This window comes from Pelophylax lessonae, assembly GCF_965119305.1.
Source record: "Pelophylax lessonae genome assembly, chromosome: 11".
NCBI lineage: Eukaryota > Metazoa > Chordata > Amphibia > Anura > Ranidae > Pelophylax > Pelophylax lessonae.
The window spans coordinates 167,124,581-167,146,274 of NC_138778.1; the positions used below are offsets into that span (position 1 = coordinate 167,124,581).

At 43.2% G+C, this 21,694-nt stretch overlaps 1 protein-coding gene across 1 annotated transcript in view; it reads left to right on the forward strand.

The window, feature by feature from the left end:
- LOC309567195 (vasoactive intestinal polypeptide receptor-like) overlaps window positions 1-21,694 on the forward strand; it is a 137,648-nt gene that overhangs the window by 69,387 nt on the left and 46,567 nt on the right. The window contains exons 7-8 of the mRNA XM_082272562.1: window positions 3,061-3,214; window positions 16,124-16,184. Of these exons, the coding sequence (XP_082128688.1) occupies window positions 3,061-3,214; window positions 16,124-16,184 (215 nt within the window). The remainder of the gene's footprint in view (window positions 1-3,060; window positions 3,215-16,123; window positions 16,185-21,694) is intronic.

Sequence of the window (21,694 nt, forward strand, 5' to 3'; positions counted from 1 at the left end):
CATTGCCAATGAGGGAACCCAGCAGTGAAGCCTTGGCTCGGTGGTGGGGGAAGGAGGAGGGGGGCCAAACTTCCGAGGAACAGTGCCGCGGCGCCGTCTCCTGGAAGAGGGGAAGGGTACCTGTCAAAAACAGATACCCGTTCCCCTCTCCCCCCTGAAAGGTGCCAAATGTGGCACCGGAGGGGGGGGGGGAAGAAAATGAGAGGAAGTTCCACTTTTAGGTGGAACTCCGCTTTAACATGCGTTAGGTGAACCTGTGCTTTGTACTTACCTTACCTTTGCTTCAAGAACGAAGAGAGGAAGCTCTGTAAATTGTATGTCCTTGAGTCCTTGAGTATCCACAAGGCTGCCATGTAACAACATAGATGCCTGAGTGGTCAGTCAGTATTATGGATGAGCGGAGTGAATTAATCAAAACTGATAATCTGAAACAGAAGCTCTTCATTTCACCCATTGAGCTACCTAGGAAAATGTGCTTAAAGGATAAGTTCACCTTTATAAATAAATAAATAAATAAATAAATAAATAAATGCACATATTTTGCAAGTATAAAAAATGTGCACTTATTATTATTTTTTTTCTTGTAGGAGCCTGGAAAGCATTGCACCCTTAATCAGCAGATTTCAGGTGCACGGGAGGGCTCCTTCAGACTGTTAGTGTAAGCTGTCTGCTTGTACCTCATACAGGCAGGCAGTTAGACAATGACAGGAATACTCAATGAACTACCTAGAGTGCTCAACAGCGCCCTGGTAGTTAATTGTCAACTACAAGCTGTCAGCTGCAAAGGCTATCGGTACTTGTAGTTTATTCCTTTATAGAACTCAGTAAATGAATGATGCGGCCGCGTGGGCGGAGTCCCACACTGCAGTGCTCTTTTCAAACAGTGACAGCGTGGAGAAGATCCCTGTTGCAGGAAGCATGGGATTGGGCAGCGGCTGCATACGTGGGAAAAATGGTTGGAACATGTAACATGTTCCCAAAGGTGAACCTATCCATAAGGAGTTATTTTTTTGATAATTCTTTTTTTTTTAAGGTTATTTTTAATTTTTTTATTTTATTCGGGGGGGGGGGGGGGGTTGTATGTATTGAAAGTATAACTAAGGGTTAAACTTTTTTTTTGTTTTGGATAGAGGGGAGATTGATTAGAACACATGACATTTTTTATTGCTGTCTGTACCTCCATTAGGGAGATTTATCCTCTCTATTTGTCCTGTTTATTATTATTATCAAAAGTTAAAAAGGTTGTAAACCCACCTCACAAACTTTTACCTATAGGTAAGCCTTAATATAGGCTATATTAAGGCTTACCTATAGGTGCTATAAATATCTCCCAAACTTGCACCGTTTAGGAGATATTTAGAGTGCATGCAGCCAATGATGTCATCGGCGCATGCGCTCTGAAGGAACGGCCCCCCGTGCCGTTCCTTCAGAGCTCAGTGCCGTGAACGGCGGCTCGCGCACGCGCGGGAGTGATGTAATCTCGCCTCCGGCCAATCAGATGGCCGGAGGACGTGAACCCAGAAGCAGGATGGCCGGACATGTCGGCCGTCCTGTCGCTGAGCGGTCAGTACTTCATAAGTAAGTAAGTAAGTACTTCATAATGAGCTAGTATGCATCGCCTTTCTCTTTACAGGGCTTTTTTTTCTCATTTTTTTTAGGGACTTTACTTCCTCTTTAAAGTAGAAGAAAAAACACAATTGGACAAAGATGGCAAAAATACAGGGATTATATATACTCTATCCAAAATGAAAAAAAAAAAGTTTCGCCTGTAGTTCTACTTTAAGTTAGTTTTGTTTATTGAATGCAATTTATTGTGCTTTTCTGGTTTTTGTTTCCCATTTTTTGGTACATGTGATTATTTGCATATTTGACTTTTTCCACAATTTTTTTTTCTCTCTTTAAAAAAAAAAAAAAAAACTAATGGATGGGTTATTTTTGCCAGGATAGTTGAGATGAGCACCTGTAACCCTCAAGAGCCATTTAGAGCCTATTACACTAAACAGCCAGAAACCCTCTTTATTTTCTCTTTCCTGTTGACTTGAATGCATTTCACTGAAATGCTAATGTTTTGCTGAAATGTGTTTTCAAACGAAAAATACCTTTCAACTTCACTGATCTGTGGTCACAAAGCATCAGTTTTCTCATGTGGAAGGAAGGGGAGCGAGTCACTTGGTTTTAATATCCAGAAGTACCGTTTATCGTTCTTCGCTTCCCACTGATAAAGTGAACACCTTGCTTTTCCCTGCATGACCAAACCACAGATCAGATATAAACTGACCCATGATATCTTTGTGTGCTGCTCAGGCTCAGTAGATGTGGGGTGTGTGTGTGAGTTTCCGCGCATCTGCTACTAAAGGCCCGTACACAGGATAAGAAAATCTGAAGGGAAATTTCGTCCGACGACCGATCTGCCGATTTTCGGATTGTTAGTATGGTGCTTTCGACAGCCGACTCCGACTTTTCGGCTGACAAAATCCTGATGTGCAGGCTATAAAATTTTTGTTGTCTGTAATACAACGTCTGATTTTCGTCTCATTAGTACAGATTTTGACGGAAAAAAATCTTAAGAGCAAGACTAGGCATGCTCAGAGACGAAAGAACACATACAAAGCAATCCAACACATGACATGACTTCTGAAGTAGAATTCTGTCATACGGGAAAATTCGTATGAAAAAAACCTCTTCACTTTCCACATCAGATTAGCATGCCACAAAAAACGAACGACAGATCTTTCGATAATCTGATCGTGTGTACGGGGCTTTAGAGTGCTGGTGAAGGATGGAGCTCGGCCTGGCTCCTACAATGGCTCTAAGGAGGAAAAGGAGGTTATCCCTGATGGTGCACATCCATGTGGTCCTATGGAGGTGAACAGAGTGGCAACCTCAGTCTGGACTCAAGCCAGGCCAGGTCCCCAAAGCATTTTGCTCTGCCTCCCGGAGCTTAGTCATGGTAAACCCATGGTTGTGCGGCATCAGGGATCACCTCCTTTTCCTCCCTAGATAAAAACTATGTTCTTTTTGTACTGACATGAGTTAAGCTGTGTCCTGTTTGTTTTTCAGGTGGGCTGTAAGGTGGCCATGGCATTTTTCCAATACTCCGTCTTAGCAAATTTCTCCTGGCTTCTGGTGGAGGGGATGTTTTTGCACACTCTACTCACGCTCACCTTTACCTCCCAAAGAAGATATTTTTGGTGGTACATTGTTATTGGCTGGGGTGAGTGGGAACAGAAAATACTGAATAGTGAATGTTGTGCAATGCATTCTAGTGGTGTGCCTCCGTTTGGCCTAAGCGGACAAACAGAACTAGGTAGTTGTTCCAAACAAATGTCTCAAAAGCCCTAAGTCTTTTATTGTTTTTCCACAAATGAGAACAGGAAACATCCTAACACATTTCAGGGGGCCAACAAATCCTTCTTTAGGGCTTGAATACTGTAACATCTATTGGATTCAACACAAAAAGCTCCTGGGTATCAATATTAATAAATCTTTGGCAGGAGACAAGTTAATAAGTAATCATGTCGGTATGAACAACAGAACCACTATTGTTTTTGCCTTTGATACTGGCAGATCTATTAACCTAGGTCATGGACCTCCCACATAGGGAGCAAGGGTCCTTCACTGCAGCATGCTGGCATGGTACAAGCTTTTCTACTCAAGCTGTAGCTGCTTTCTAAGGAAAACACACTATAAGACTTTAAACACCATCTGGGGAATTCATAAAGAATGTGCACAACACTCTTTACAATTTTTTTATTGGTTCATCCATTTATTTGAGGCTTGGTGGGGGTGTGGCACTGAGATTAGTGGATCCATACCACAGACTTTCTTATCAGTGCATACTCTACACAGCACCATTGGTTGCTAAGACACCATAAGCTGTGCAGTCAATATCATAGCAACCAATGATGCATCCCCAACCCCAGAGATTCATGTCATTACCCAAATATGGTCTATGACATATTTGGGCAACATGACATTAGCAAGCTTTTCCTTCCCCTTTCTTTACATTTAGCTATGGGTGGGGGAATCTCCCAGGCAGCAAATGAATAGTGGTGGGGATGAGTCCTCATTTGCTAGGAGGCCAGGCAGTGGCTGGTGTCCCAGCAACCATAAGCCCTGTGCGGAGATTGGTCACATTCATGGCAGCTTCCCAGCACATACATGCCCAACTCTGAATCCTGGTGTTTCTTTGTATGCCAGACCAGAGTTGGTTCTAATTACCACCAGTTTTCCTTTCTTTGAACTGGTATTATGTATTTTTTTAATCTTTCGTAACCGAAAATAAGAATCTGGAGCATGTGTACTACCGAAACTGCTGCAATGCTTTTGTGAATTAGGGCATTTTATATGGATTTTACTGGCAGAAAAGTGTAACTTCTTTATTAAATTCCACCCTTTTTATATTTTGATCCACCTTGAATGTATCTGAATGTTCAGTTGGGCTTTAAAGCCTTTCAAGTGTAGTATTTTAAGGCTGTTGAAGGGGTCTAAAGAGGTGCACAATTTATTCAGTTGAGTAGATCCACTACCACCATCACCAGTTTTATTATCATGCTGTGCAATGTGAAGCAAAGGCTTTATCCAAGTATTAACTTCATTGATCCATTTGACTCAACATCATTTAGTGAACACAATATACAGGGATATGAGAAATGATTATCCACATGAACACACATACACTTACACAGGTTGAACTGGATGGACTAATGTCTTTATTCAACCTTACCAACTATGTACAGTGGGGATCAAAAGTTTGGGCACCCCAGGTAAAAATTTGTATTAATGTGCATAAAGAAGCCAAGAAAGATGGAAAATTCTCCAAAAGGCATAAAATTACAGATTAGACATTCTTATAATATGTCAACAAAAGTTAGATTTTATTTCCATCATTTACACTTTCAAAATTACAGAAAACAAAAAAATGGCGTCTGCAAAAGTTTGGGCACCCTGCAGAGTTAATATCTTGTACTGCCCCTTTTGGCAAGTATCACAGCTTGTAAACGCTTTTTTTAGCCAGCCAAGAGTCTTTCAATTCTTGTTTGAGGTATCTTTGCCCATTCTCCCTTACAAAAGTCTTCCAGTTCTTTGAGATTTCTGGGCTGTCTGCCACGCACTGCTCTTTTAACCACTTGCCGACCGCCGCACGACTATCTACGTCGGCGGTCAGCCCCTCACAGGCAAACTAACGTAGGGCTACGTTGCTTGCTTGTGAGGGTCTAGGGAGCGAGCGCGCGCCCCCGGAGGCGCGCTCCCGCGTGGTCACGGACCCCCCGCGCGTGTGACCAGCGGACCCGCTGTCCGCCGGCCACTCGGCGATCGGCGGGGGAGAGGGAGAATGTCAGGCAGCTTGTGTAAACAAGCTGCCTGTCATTCTCCTCGCTGTAAAGACACTGATCACATGGATCTACTATGTAGATCCGTTGATCAGTGTCCTTACAGCTCAAGCCACAGCCAATCACAGTAGAAAGCACGCCCCTAGGGACACACACAGCCCCTCCCTCCCAAATAAAGTTGACCCCTTCACTACCAGTGTATTTTTACAGTAACAGTGCATATATATAGCACTGATTACTGTAGAAATGTCACTGGTAACCCCAAAAGTGTCAAAAATGTCAGTCAAGGATCCGATCTGTCCGCCGCAATGTCGCAGTACCGTAAAAAAAATCGCAGATCGCCGCCATTATGTGTTAAAAAAAAAAAAAAACAAAAATGACAAAAATCTTTCCCTTTGTTAGTAAACGCGATAACTTTTGCGCAAACCAATCAAAATACGCTTTTTGCGATTTTTTTTTACCAAACATAGGTAGCATAAAACAAATTGGCCGAAAATGTTAAAAAATTTAGATTTTTACATTTTTTGGGGGGGAATTTCATATAAAAAAATGTGAAAAATATTGCTATTTTTGCAAAATTAACGCTCTTTTTTTGTTTATAGCGCATGATCAAAAAATCGCACAGGTGATCAAATACCACCAAAAGAAAGCTCTGTTTGTGGGAAAAAAGGACGCCAAATTCGTTTAGGTACAGCGTCGCACGACCGCGCAATTGTCCGTTAAAGTCACGCAGTGCCGAATCGCAAAATACCCCCTGGTCGGAATGGGGGTAAAATCTTCCGGGGCTTAAGTGGTTAAGGTCTATCCATAGATTTTCAATTATGTTGAGGTCAGGAGATTGTGAAGGCCATGGCAAAACCTTCTGTTTACGCCTCTTGATGTAATCCCCCCTGGATTTCGAGGTGTGTTTAGGATCATTATCCATTTGTAGTAGCCATCCTCTCTTTAACTTCAGCTTTTTCACAGATGGCATCAAGTTACCATCCAAAATTTGCTGAAATTTTATTGAATCCATTTTTCCTTCTACTCGTGAGATGTTCCCTGTGCCACTGGCTGCAATACAACCCCAAAGCATGATTGATACACCCCCATGCTTAACAGTTGGACAGAGGTTCTTTTCATTAAATTCTGTGCCCCTTCTTCTCCAAACGTACCTTTGCTCATTCTGGCCATAAAGTTCAATTTTAACCTCATCGGTCCACAGAACTTGTTTCCAAAATGCATCAGGCATGTCTATATGTTAATTTGCAAAGTTCAAACGCTGATTTTTGTGGTGAGGACATAGAAGAGGTTTTCTTCTGATGACTCTTCCATGAAGACCATACTGTATTTGTACAAGTATCTCTTTATAGTGGAATAGTGTACCACAACTCCAATGTCTGCCAGATCTTTCTGGAAGGATCGTGCAGTCAAACGTGGGTTTTGAATTGTTTTTCTCACAATCCTGCGAGCTGTTGTGTCTGATATTTTTCTTGGTCTTCCAGATCTTGCTTTAACTTCCACTGTTCCTGATGACTGCCATTTCTTAATTACATTCCGAACAGAGGATATTGACATCTGAAAATGCTTTGCTATCTTCTTATAGCCTTCTCCAGCTTTGTGAGCGTCAACTATTTTCAGTTTTCAAGACAACTGCTTAGAAGATCCCAAGGTGCTGATTGTTAGGGCAAGGTCAGATGAGTCTGGGCATTTAAAACCTTTGAGATTGACATCACCTGGTCTTCCCAGACGATGATTGAGAACAATCCATGACACTGGCAGGTCTCAGCCTTGCAAAGGGGGCAGTGCATGCTATAAATTCTGCAGGGTGCCCAAACTTTTGCAGACGCCATTTTTTTGTTTTCTGTAATTTTGAAAGTGTCAGTGATGGAAATAAAATCTAACTTTTGTTGACATATTATACGAATGTCTAATCTGTAATTTGATGCCTTTTGGAGATTTTTCCATCTTTCCTTGGCTTCTTTATGCACATTAATACAAATGTTTACCTGGGGTGCCCAAACCTTCGATCCCCACTGTAACTATGTCATCAATCTACACTGAACTCTGAGAAAAACGTGAAGAGCATCAGAAACATATTGTATGCCAAGTTTTCCTTTTGGTCACATTCTGCGTACATGACCTTCATATGCAAAGAATGATAACATTTACACATCTAGTTTACTAAATATGTGCCGGGATTTTGCATCACTGAAGTTTACCCAAGCATTGTCTTGGGTGACAAACTTATGTTATATGCTTTAGCAGTTTTATGTCTCTGGAAGTTAATTTAAACTGTTGGTAATTGTGGTGGCCCATGACAATTCAACAGCTGAGTGTGTTTAAGAAAATGGAACCTTGGGGGAAATATGCAAAGGTACAAGACCTGAAATTTCAGCACTTCATCCTTCCTGCAGAGTAGGATTTTTACTTCTCATGAGGAACTGAAATTAAATTCATTTGATTTTGTTTATATAAAATAGAGACACCTGTTCAACAACCCTTGGTTTGCCTTCAGGGATTGCACACTCCTGGATTGTGTAACTGCAGCAGAGTTGTCTCTCTCTTGCTCTTTGCAGGAGAAGAGGTGGCAAACCTGATCAGGATACTTGGATCTTACTCCATTGCACACTTCAATCTGCTAGTTTTATCATTTATGTTATCCCAACTCTTTTGTCCTAATTTTCGTTTTTATGCTTTTGACCACTTACCCACTGGGCACTTAAACGCCCTTCCTAACCAGACCAATTTTCAGCTTTCTGTGCTCTCTCAATTTGAATGACATCTACTCAGTCATGCAACACTGTACCCATATCAAATGTTCTTCCTTTTTTTCACACAAATAGAGCTTTCTTTTGGTGGTATTTAATCATCATTGGGTTTTTTACTTTTTGCGCTATAAATTAAAAAAGACCGAAAATTTTGTAAGAAAATGCATTTTTCTTCGTTTCGGTTTTAAACTTTTGCAAATTTTAGTAATTTTTCTTAATAAATTTTAGCCAAAAGTTATACTGCTACATATCTTTGGTAAAAATAACCCAAATAAGTATATATTTTTTGGTCTTTCTAAAGGTTATAGCATTTACAAGCTATGGTGCCAATCATTGCAAATTTAACACCTGATGTACTGATGGCCTATCTCATTTCTTGAGACCCTAACAAGCCAGGAAAGTACAAATACCCCCCAAATGACCCCTTTTAGGAAAGCAGACATTCCAATGTATTTAGTAAGAGGCATTGTGAGTTTTTGAAGTTGTAATTTCTTCCCACAATTCATGCAAGAATGAAGATTGTCTTTTTTTCTTTTTTTTACAAAATGGTCATATTACCAAGTTATTTCTCACACACTGTATAGGCATACTTGCAACTACACCCCAAAACACATTCTTCTACTCCTCCTGAGTATGGCGATACCACATGTGTGAGACTTTTACACAGCCTGGCCACAAACAGAGGCCCAACATCCAAGTAGCACCTCCAGGTGTTCTAGGAGAAAAAATGACACATATAATTTCCTGACAACCTATCACACTTTTAAAGGCCCTGCAGCACCAGGACAATGAAAACGTCCACAAAATTACCTAATTTTGGAAAGCAAACACCCCAACATATAAACGCATTTTTATTTGACACTAAGTTGTCCATTATAAGATATTTCTAAGACATAGTATGTACATAGCAAAAATGACAACCCCAAATACATTCTGCTACTCCTCCTGAGTATGGCAGTACCACATGTGTGAGACTTTTACACAGCCTAGCCACATACAGAGGTCCAACATGCTGGGAGCCACATCGTTTCCTGACTTCCCATTACAATTTTGTTAGGCACTGTAGGCACTTATTAGCACTGTAGTGGCACTGATGTGGCATGGGTGAGCACTTATGTGGCATAGAAATGGCACAGATGAGCACTGATGTGGCATGGATGCACTGATGTGGTATGGATGAGCACTGATGTGGCATGGGTGGGCACTGATGTGGCAAGGATTTGGCACGGATGAGCATTGACGTGGCATTGATGTGACACGGATGAGCACTGGCGTGGCATGGATGTGGCAGGGATGAGCACTGATGTGGCACTGGTGTGGCACAGATGAGCACTGATGTGGCACGGATGAGCAGTGACATGGCATGGCTGTGGCACGATGAGCACTGACATGGCATGGATGTGGCAAGAATGAGCACTGATGTGGCATGGATGAGCGCGGATGTGGCACGAATGAGCACTGATGTGGCATGGATGAGCATGGATGTGGCATGGAGAAGCCACGGATGAGCACTGAGGTGACATCGGTGGGCACAGATTAGGCATGTATGTGGCACAGATGAGGCATGATTGAGGCAGGGAAAGGCATGACTGAGGTATCATCAAAGGAATAGAGGAGGCAGAGGATGAGTGCAGCTGCAGCCTCCCTCCTCTCCTCGCACAATGTACCGATTGCTGTGTACCGTGTGCGAGAAGAGGAGAGAACTGAACTGGACATGCGCCGGATTGTTGACAACTGATCGCTCCATCATTGGCCCTTTACCATGAATCCATGATGCAGGAAGCGTGATTCTGGGAGGACGTCATTGTACGCCCTCCAAGAATAAGCCGACCACGCTGTAGCCGTCATTCGGCTATGGCCCGGTCAGCAAGTGGTTAAGCAAAAAGCTATAAAAGCATCTCTAATTAAAGTGAAAAATTGTTTGGGAGGCAGTTAGCATTCAATGTTCTCCCAGTCTTTGGAGCAGTGAGGTCAGCACTGTGCGGTACAAATAGTTGCTCATTTACACTTGCCCTAACCTTAACCAAGGTAGCAGTAAAAATAGGAGATTTAGCCGTTCATCCCTGACTGCCCACTATAAAATACCATGGCAACCAAATTAAGTTGTACACACGCTGAAGCGAAAATTATACCCCCAGTCTCATTTAGCTTGCATTCACTGACAAACATGACCCATTTAAGTGAATTCAGCGAGGAATTGTTACAGTATGCAAAAAACTCAAATGAGATCCACCATGGATAACTTTTCAGAGACTAACGTAAGTGTTAACAAACCCTGGGTGTGGTTTTAGATTGACAACCTCCATAATACTAAAGTTCCATATACACTCAATGCTGTCTGAGCTGCTTGTCCAAGACAAAAAAAAAATGAGGTCTGGAAGAGAGTAGGGAGCAAATCAAGTTAGGTTGTCCTGGCTAAAGTTCCAGGAGATTAAGCCTAGCAGTTGTGTGACACACGGGCGAGTTATTGATGTACATATTAGGAACTTATAAGTGCACACATTTTCTATGCCATTTGACACTTTAATCATACACCTGATAAATCAACCAAGGCCCCGAAGAAGGGTGAGAACCCTCAAAATGTGTTGGTTGTATATTTTCACATGGTTTTACACCCCATACTCGCTCATCCAAGTCTTTATGGACCTTGCTTTGTGCACTGGTCCTAATCATTTGGTGGATGGGGGATTATGGTGTGGGATTGTTTTTCAGGGGTTGGACTTGGCCCTTAAGTTCCAGTGAAGGGAATTTTAAGGCGTCAGCATACCAAGACATTTTGGACAATTTCATGCTCCCAACTTTGGGTATGGCCCCTTTCTGTTCCAACATGACTGCGCACCAGTGCACAAAACAAGGTCCATAAAGACATCGATGAGCAAGTTTGAGGTGGAGGTACTTGACTGGCCTGGTCCTGACCTCAACCCGATAGAACACTTTTGGGATGAATTAGAGTAGAGACTTCAAGCCAGGCCTTCTTGTCCAACTTCAGTGCCTGACCTTACAAATGCTCTTCTGGAAGAATGGTCAAACATTCCCATAGAAACACAGCTAAACCATGTGGACAGCCTTCCCAAAAGAGTTAAAGCCGCAAAGGGTGGGCCAACTCAATACTGAACCCTATGGACTAAGACTGGGATACCATTAAAGTTCATATGTGTGTGAAGGCAGGCGTCCCAATACTTTTGACAATATCGTGTATGTACTCGATATGCTTTCCTCTTAAACTAGAACTTTAGGCAGACTGCAAAATAAACAGATTAAATGCACATATTTCCTCTTACAAGCTGTAGCGGACAAACAGTGTCTTCTCTCAGTTTCCTTATTTGATTACATAAAGAACTGCATCATCAGTAGACTGTTGAGGTCATCCCTCTGCTCGATCTGCTCCCTCCCTGCTCCTGTCAGCATGCCCCTTATCAGTACATTTTCATGCAACACATCCGATTGCTCCCATTCTAAATTCTTTTGAACAAGGCATTCCAAGATAGGTTATCAAGTCAAATCCAGGTACTTACATCGGTTTAATTTAACCACTTGATGTCCAGAAAGGTTTTATCCCCTTCATAACCAGGGCATTTTTGATATTCAGCACTGTGCTATTTAACTGGCAATTGCTCGGTAATGAACACTGTACGCAAATGCAATTTATAAAGAGGAAAGGGTCACTGCTACTCCTGTCTTGCCTAGGTGAACAAACAAAGAGCAGCCTCAGCCTATATGGCTCCACCAGACCACGTGACCATGTAGGCTGAGGCTGTTTTTTATCGTTTGTTAACCTGGGCTGGTCGGGAGTAGCAGCGATCCTTTCATTTATACATTACATTTATATTTTTATTTGCTGGCCCTCTCGATTAGTATCAGAATGAAACGCGCCAGCCAAGCTTACACAGACGCCACCAGGTCTCCTGACATCATCAGTGCATCCCAGCAGTCTTGGAGGTGATTTGTTCCACTTTTATTTGACATGCGTATCTTCATGCTTTTGATATAACGTATGTTGTCCTTTCATTTTTTATAAATCATTTTAGTGGTAATGTACTAGTTCGGTGGTGTTGTTTTTTTAGTATTAGAATCAGTCTGCACGCCATGTTCTGGGACACAAGGATATATTTTCACCTCTAGAGATTTTATTTGGTGTTTTTTTTTTTTTTTTTAGTATATAAACAAAAAAACCGAACATTTTGAAAAAAAAAAAAAATAATTTTCATAAATTTAGGCCAAAATATATTCTGCTACTCTGCTTCTGTCTTTGGTAAAATAAAATAAATCTCAATAAGTGTATAGTAATTGGTCTGTGAAAAAGTTATAGCGTCTACAAACTATGGTATATGTCAGTGGCGGCTGGTGCGGCAAGCCAGCAGCACCCCCCCCCTCCCTCCGTGAGACTGACATGAATGCAGGGTACACGGATGGCCTCCTTACCATGTCCTGCCCCCGATTACTCCGATCTCCCCTCCTCCTCCCTCCCCTGCCCAAGCCGGGGAGAGCCGCTGCAGGTGAGCCATCCCTGGAGATAGTGGCAGCTGGTGGGTCAGTCCATCGGGCTTGCTGTGCTTCTCCTCTCTCCGTGCGTCTCCTCCCTCCTCCTTGGCAGGTAAGATTGATTCTCCTTTCAGCCAATCGGGAAACGGGTCCCACGAACCACTTACTGATTGTCTGGGACTATTAATTTGCTACTGCCACACAACTGGGTGGGCTCAGGGCGCAGTACCCACCCTTTTTTGAAGCCTATTAAAACCTCTGGCCTCTGGCTCTAATCACGTGCTTCAAAAAAAAAAAAAAAAAATCCCCCATTGGAATTCATGCAGTCCGACCCCCTCATCTACATGGATGGGGGGGGGGGGGGGGCGGTGACCGCCACTGGTATATATACTGTAATTTACACAGCTATAGATGCTGTATGCAATGTCAGTGATCAGCGAATTATAGTGAGACTATGATAGGGTGCGGCCAATCTGGTGCTAACATACACTGGCTTGGAGGGTAACTAACCGACACTGACATTGCCAGTGGCACTTAGGCTGGGTTCACACATATGTGGCTGCGGGTTCATGCCTGGGTTCCAGTGTGTCTCTAATTACCGGTTCAGGTCCGAATCGGGTCTGAATTTTTGCCCGAAATTGCACCTGATTCTGAGCCAAAGATGCACAGAACCCTTTTTGAATGCGGATGGTGGCTGTCCTGGACCTGTGTGAACCAGCTCCATTGAGAGCCAGTCAGACCCGCCTGTCATGTGAATTGGACAACCCTCTTCCAATTTGCATATGTGTGAACCCAGCCTAATACAGTAATCAGTGACAGTGGCGGCCCGTCCCCCCATCCATGCGTCCGGCCCCCTAATCTACATGCAGGGCGTCGGACACTAGGATTCCAATAGGGTTTTTTTTTTCAAGCACGTGATTAGAGCCAGAGGCTCTAATAGGCTTTAAAAAAGGGCAGGCTCGGGGCGCAGAGCACTGCGTCCTGAGCTTACCCAGTTGTGTGACAATAGCGAATGAATATTCGCTGTTGTCACATGGATCCTCCCCCTGGTCTATCAGGAAGCGGGTCCTGAGACCTGTTTCCCAATTGGCCGAAAGGAGAAGCCATGCCATTGGCCAAGGAGGAGGAGGAGGAGGGAGGAGACAAGGAGACTGAGGTGAAGCCACCGCCATCGCTGCTGTCTGCCCCTGCCCTCCACATGTTCAGGGAGAGTGAGCCGGCGACCGGGGGTGGGGGGGGGGGTGTATGGTGTGGTCCGTCTGACACCCCCCCCCCCCCGCCCATGGAGCACCAGCCGCCACTGATCAGTGATCATACTGTACACTGAAACTGTACTAGTGACACTGTACTATTGACACTATCACCCAAAAGCAAGCCGGAAACGTACATGTACATTGCCGTGCCTGCACCTTCCGCCAGCTCACAGTAAATATACTGTTGGGAGATAGATAAGTAAATTTATATGATTTATTGATTAATAAAGTAAATCGATCTGAATTAGTTTGTGTTCTACCTGCATGGCATTCAGCTTTTAAACACAACACAAATTAATTCAGTAATATGAGACACGCGTTTCATATTAATATATTATTGATGTTTGGGTATCTTCCAGCTATTTACTTATCTTCTAAAAAAACCTTAATTCATCTTATTACAAGGCAGTTGGAAGCACATAATAATTATTTCCCGTACATGTACAAATTACTACATCTTTCTAATCACAAATTCATCATTACATTTATATTTTTATTGCTAGCAGTGTATGTGCCTACGCTTTTCTTGGCATCCCTTGCAGTCTCTGTACAGACTGGGAGAGAAAAAATATATTGGTTGGGTTGAAAGATTGGAGTGCAACAGCGCAAGGTAGAAACAGACTGTTTTTGTTGCAAAATCTTAGTGCAATTTAAAAGCCAATGTATTTTGGGAGGCTCCCTTCATCAAGGCCACAATGTAATAGAAGAATATACTGTATATACTGTAAATATACTTGAATATAGAAAATCCATAAAATAATGTAGTGCTACCCCCATAGGAGCCGCTGGATAGGATGGGTCCTTTGTTCTTTGCCTCAACCCCTCTGATACACCAGGTTGAGTGTACAAACATACAATATCACAGGAGATCACTGAAAGTAATACTCTGTGCCCAATTATAATGCTTTATCACAGAAAACAGCCCCAAATCAGGTAGTAAAGGCAAACTTAATATATTGTTACCCAATATGGTTGGTATCTAGGCAAGCATAAATGGAATAACAATGGTAACAACAGTATTTAGCATTTATTAAGTGAATAACTGTAAGGATTTGGCATGCAGATCAGTATAAACAGTAGCAAGGCCACCTCAAATGCAGCAGTGAGCAGTAATAATGTTTAATCTATTGCGTGCAGGGACTATACTGCCAGACAACATTTATGGCAGCAATGCTAGTCCTAGACCGACTAGGTATGCACTGTCCAAAAGAAAAGGAGGATGATAGTGGGTGACCCCCTCAGTCTCTCCCCAAAAGCCTCCGGTGATCTGCAGTGGGAAGCAGAGGGTGAGTGGACACTCTAGTCTCCCCGCTGCAGCGATGCAGGAGCTGTGATGTGGGCGTGATTGCGCTGCCAACGGGTGTTACTCTCTCCCAGTCTCAGGCTCCGATCTCTGCTAGTATGGTCTCCAGCTGTTAGGTGAATATCTAGCCAGAGACACTCTCTCTTTAACACCCTTGGTGCCAAGAGGAAGAACTTTACCAAGCAGTTTAATAAAAATCCTCTCTCCATACTTCCTACTACACCATGCATTTGGGATCTGTAGTGTAAACATTATAATGCAGTCGTTATATGGCTGCCATCACAAACTACAACTCCCAGCATTCTCAGTGCTCTGTATAGAAGTCTATGAGCTTGCGTGGCTTTAGCTCTCCCCCTGATGGCTGGAGGAGGATGGTATAGGAGAACATCAGTATCTCCGTGGAGGAAAAGAAGAATAAAAGGCTATGTCTTTTTCGTCATATTGCTGGCTACAATAGTGAAATAATTCAAATATATATAAAAAAAAGTTTAAAAAGTGCCATAAAATAGTCAAAATTATACAAAACATGGATTTTTTTTTTTTTTTAAAGGCAGAAGATAATAAAAAGGGAGAGAAAAGGCCAACACAAGAGGCACATCAGGTGTTTTGCAGTACAAAAAGCATGCTGATAAGAGATGAGAACAGAGTGACACAGGGAAGAGGGCCCAACGATGTGCTGCTTCTCCTTTCACTGTCCAGTCACTGGGTATGAATTGTCGGGGGGCCTGTAGGTAAAAGTACAGCAGATACAGATCAGGTCTCTTTCTCTGCTAAACAAGGTTGTAATATGTGACAGAGCTGTGTAAATCTCAGGATGGGATGGAAAGCAATACAAATCAATTTGACAGCCCCCGTATATAGATTTCATATGTGAAGATATCTGTTTGCCTGTGGTTTAGCTTTAAGATGATTTCTTTCACATGTGTTTCTAACACAACAAAAAACAGATTATACTTTGGGTGCATGGTATGTATCAAAGGTATGTTTTTTTTTTTTTCATAGGTCTGCCAGCTCTTACAATTACAGTGTGGATTAAAACCAGGATCAGCTTTGATGATACTGGGTAAGAGATTATTTATGTATTTTTTCTTTTTTTTTACATCTCAGATGTTGGTTTAACCCCTTCATGCCTAAGGGTAAAACAAATCTTAAAGCCTAAGCACAATTTTGCAATTTTGACGTGCATTAGTAAAACTGTACATATCATCACAATTACTTTGTGCATCCAGGGGGATTATACCTTGTTTTTTTTTATGGAAAATGGTAATGGATATCTCCTAATTTATTTTTTTATCATCAGGAAAACTAGTCCAAAATAGTAAAAATAAATCATTTTTATTTTTAGTTAGCCGTATATTTATTGTTATTTACATAACCTACCACTAAAGAACAACCAAAAATAAATGTTCCTGCTCAGGACGATCGCAGCAATACCACATATGTGTATGTTAGTTGTATGTACCCATAGTACAGCCCAAAAACAATAGTGCACATTTTGCTTTTTTTATCCTACCTAAAACACGCTGACGCTGACACTGGTAGTAATTTAAAAAATCCTTAAAAAAAATAAAAAAATCCTGTCCAAAATATATTGACCATGACCTTTGCCCCTTACTTGACTGGCACTGACCTAGAACAAACTTTGATCTAGCTATTTTTTATTTATTTTATTTATTATTTTTAATATTATTATTATTTATTTATTTATTTTAACACACAGATGTTTTTTTTCTCTCTGCAAGGAGAGAGAGAGAGATACAATGTAGCTCTCCCCTCCATTCACAGCAGGGGAGGACTGGCAACTTTTGGACCAGGGGGCAAATACAACCCAGAGGCCCATGGTGCCAGAGGCGTAACTAGAACCTTCAGGGCCCCGGTGCAAGAAACCATGAAGGACCCCCCCCGGACCCCTGGCTGGGGCCTTCCCTTCAAGCCTGGGGCTCTTCCCACTGATCCTGGGGCCCTTTACTCTAGTTGTGGGGCCCTTTATTACGGTCCTGCAGCGGGACCCTTTCATAAGTTCTGCAGTGGGCCCCCTTCCTGCCAACTTGGGGCCTCCCCACGGTGGTGGAATACCAGGGCCCAGTCGCAAGCGTGACCTTTGTGATCCTGGAAGCTCACCCACTGGTGTCAGTAGTTTTTATTTTTTGGTATTTTAATTGTATTATTTTTTTTCATTTTATTTTATATTTTTACAATGTCACTGACTATGACTCTGTCCATGCATAAAAGGAAGGAGCTGGTAAATTACATATATACCGACCCATTTCCTGGTTCTCTATTGTGACACATCCCCCACAGGAGGAAAAAGGAGGACAGTGATTTCTCTATATGCTGCCCCCGCCCCCACTCCTATCCAGGTGTACAGAGGAGCCACACGGGCCCCCTGGAGCATGGGGCCCGGTTGCAATTGCAACCCCTGTAGTTACGCCCCTGCATGGTGCAGTGACTCCGCTCCCATCCCAGACATTATAAAGCAAAAGAATTATAGTGAGGATCTTACCTCACTGATTAGGTGCTAATTAGCCAGCTGCAGCCTCAACCTCTGGGTCTCTTCCCTCCTGCTGAGCTACATAGGATGCTGGGAGGAAATAATAGGGGAGGTGTCACTTCTGCCCTTATCACTTCCTCTCTGCCAGCACTACTGCTTACCTAGCCAGCTGGGTAAAAACTCTGCTCTTTCCACCACCGGCCAGGTCATAGTGTATTTGTGTCCTGCATACTGCGACCGTGAGAACAGGTGAGTGGATAGTCGTGTGTACTGTTTCAGTATTACTGAAGTCCAGGGTTGCCAACCTACCAAAGTAAAATTTACTGACACGACACCCAAAATTTACTGACACAGCCAAGTTCTTACCGACATTTCAAGAAGTTACAAAATCACAGTTTTAAGTGCAAATTTCAGTATTTAAGCTACAAACAAGTATCATATGCAATTAGCATTGTGATTTAAAGTAGATCTGAAGGCAAAAAAACATGTCTTATTTTCATTATAGTAGGGGCGGTTGTTATAACAGTTATAATAGTTTTTTTGTCACCTATGTTCAACTGGCAAGATGTCCCCTTAATTTCTGTGCCGAGAGAGAGACCTCTCCACAATGCCCGCACAGTGAAACCTTTCCACATTGCGCGCACAGAGAGACCTCTCCACAATGCCCTCACAGACAGACCTCTCCACAATGCCTGCACAGCGAAACCTCTCCACAATGCCCGCACAGAGATCACTCCACAATGCATGCACAGAGAGAGATCACTCCACATTTCCAACACCGAGAGAGAACGCTCCACATTTCCCACACAGAGAGTGACAGCGCTCCACACTGCCCGCAGAGAGAAAGAGACCACTCCACATTTCCCGCACAGAAAGAGAGACCGCTCCACATTGCCCACAGAGAGAGAGAGACCGCTCCACATTTCCCTGCACACAGAGAGAGTGACCGCTCCACATTTCCCTGCAGAGAGAGAGAAAGACAGACCACTCCACATTTCCCTGCAGAGAGAGAGAGAGAGAGACAGACCGCTCCACATTTCCCATGCAGAAAGAGACTGATCTACTATGCCTGCCCACAGAGAGACACCACTCCACATTGCCTGCAGGGAGACACCCCTCCACATTGCCTGCAAGGAGACACCTCTCCATATTGCCTGCAGGGAGACACCGCTCCACATTGCCTGCAGGGAGAGGGAGAGACCTCTCCATATTGTCTGCACAGAGAGACCACTCCTCAAGAAAATTGCTTGATTTCCACATCAACATAATGAAGCCTGGTACACACCACTGTTTTTTTTTAATTACACCCAGCAAGTTAAACGAAAAAAATCTGTCTGCTCTGGTCAGAGCTGCTGTATTAATGATTAATCAATGTTAGTACAGCGATCTTCCCTGCTGTTCCTTTGTGTTCCCCCACCAGATCACTCCAGTCAGCGCCCTCAGCCATTTGAGGAGAGCGCTGATCGGGAGCTTGCTGGTTTTGCAGCATAGAGACAAAAAATACCCTGTGGTTGACAAAAAAGATTGGCAAAGTGATACTTCTATAAAAAAACTATATGACTTTTTTAAATCAATTGATAAAAATTGTCTAGCTGCCCAGCTGCAGCATAAATGGTATACTGACATATATATGAGGTGACAAAAACATGCACAAAAAACAAGACATGAAACAAACACGTTCGAACGTCAGGTACTCCTTGCACTCAGAGGGAAGTCTCACGTCTCAGCCGTATCCGTCTTTTAACCACATGTTATGTATCTGGGAATTCCTCTGAGGGCAAGCCCCTGGAAGCTCGAGCTGTGGAAAACCACAGAAAAACGGGGGGAGGAGGAGAAGGAGAGGAAGGGACCCGGGACCCGCGAGTCAGTGGGATTGCCACCTGATACCAGTATGACCCCGGACTGTCCAATGTCCAATATGAGGTCACTCCTGATGCTATGTAATGAATTGACCAAGTCCAACAACAATCTGTGGAACTGAAGGCCTTCACTAAGTGCTACTAGCGAGAAAGTTCATTCCAGGGCAGAGCCTGATCTGTCTGTTCAGTATCAAGACATAGATCCCCTCTTGTAATAGACATATTTTGTCATCTTCCTGTGCTGTGTGGAGGTGAATAATATAATCTTAGGTCCTTTCCCCAGTGTTTGGAATCTCACTTGTTCCCGAAGGATGTAAACTGGGACAGTATAATAGGTATATGAACCAAGTCCATGGTAAATAATGTTCAAACTCTGCGGGACCCACTGTGTGTCAACTTCATATACAGACACACTGGGTACCAATTGTTAGTACGGGATCCGGGCTCCCACTAAGACCCTGGTCTCTGTGCTGGGAGCATGCTGTGTGGTGTAGCTCCTAGTTCCAGTCAGGTGCACTGACTTTTTTGGTATTTTGACAGTTGGGGGAGCCAGCTGTCAGAATACAACAGCCACTATTGCAGATTCCACTGTTCAGCATGAACAGTGGGGAATCAAGGAACTCTTCTGGTCCAGCCTTTTGGTGCCCAACCAAAGAAATTGTAATGTGACCGGCTTTAGAAGCTCAATAAATAGGTATTTGCTTAGGAACTAAAAGTGATTATTCTATGTGGCCCCTTCTTCAAATTTGTATAAATAGCCTGAATAGCCCAAGGCTGACCATACAGTTGTACACATATTTGAATGTAGCCCCCTCCTAACTAGATTGCTAATAATTGAGGCAAATTTCGTTTCTGGCTTCTCGGTAGCACTGGAGCAGTCTTCAGTTGCTTTTGGCTGTTCTGGGTTCTGCTGGTACAGGCTCAACTGCTTTCCCCTGATTTCTGGAAGGCTCCAGAATTTAGTGGGTGAAAGAGGTACACTCACACTTTCATATTTTGTACCCCCTCAGCTGACCCTAGAAGAGTAGTCAGTAGGGGGCTAAGGTGGGTATAAATAGGCTGGGGCCTGGAACAGCAGGGTCCTTGTTCTTATGGGAGAAGGCCCAGCCTGAGGTCTGAAGCCCTCTGGAGTGAAATTTGCAGTTTAAAAGAGGCCATCTGGGCCCCAACTCCAACTAGGATCTAGGGGACCTATGTCCCTAATTCCTGAAGAGTAGTGCAGGAAGTCCACATAAGATCTGACCTGAGACATCAAGTACAGAGGCTGGCTGGTACCGCAAGAAAGCAATGAAGTACCCACAGCACCATGAGTACAAGCACAAAGATCCCAGAGACTGTCATTGCCATCTTTTCGAAGAGCCTTTTTCAGTTTGATTACTCAGGCATTACCTTTGCAATAGGGTCCCTTGAGTTGTAGTTCACTAAACACTGAATATAAGAGGGTGGTGGCACCCTGAAGAAACAGCACAGTTACAATTGTCCTCTATTATCTTTCTGCTAGTTTGGAGTATCCAAAGGCTCGCCTGCACCCTACGCAAGTTATATCAGAAAATAAATTCCAAAAAGTCATGCACTGCCTGTTTCCTGAGTTGAGTGGTTGTGAGCTGCTGTGCACCTGGCTGCCTTGTGCCTCACAGGGAATGGAACCTAGTACAATACAGCCAGCTCAGTCTGGGGTCTGCAATACATGTATGAAAATTCTCAATAATCACTGTTAGGAATTCATTCATTTGAGATAGAATTTCCACTCTGCTCTTTTAAATGTTCAAAAGTCACTTTGGCCCCATTAGCCATTAGAGAATTGGCTCACTTCAATTGGCACACAGTGCAGGATCGTCTTCTTGCTAGATTTGGGCCACTTATTCTTTGAGGTCTGACTGGAAGAAGGAGGAATCTCACCCTCATCTTGGTGCCATGGTAGGAAGCCAGGTAAAAGTATGTCATTATATCATTTCTCCCTCCCCCCCAAGATTTGTTTGCACTTTCATGTAGTGTTCTAGGGAGGTGGAGGGGCACCTTAAATAGGAAGATCTTGTCAATGAGATGCAAGGTCCACATTATGGAGATTCCAGTGGTGCTGTTATTAGACAGGTAAGGTCTGGCAGTAGCACCCAATGCCTACTACAGTATGTGACAGGTAGATTAGTGTAGTTCTTTCGTTATCCAGTACCAGTACACTTTTATCACTTGAAACAAACAAAGATAAAATTCCCAGTTCAATTT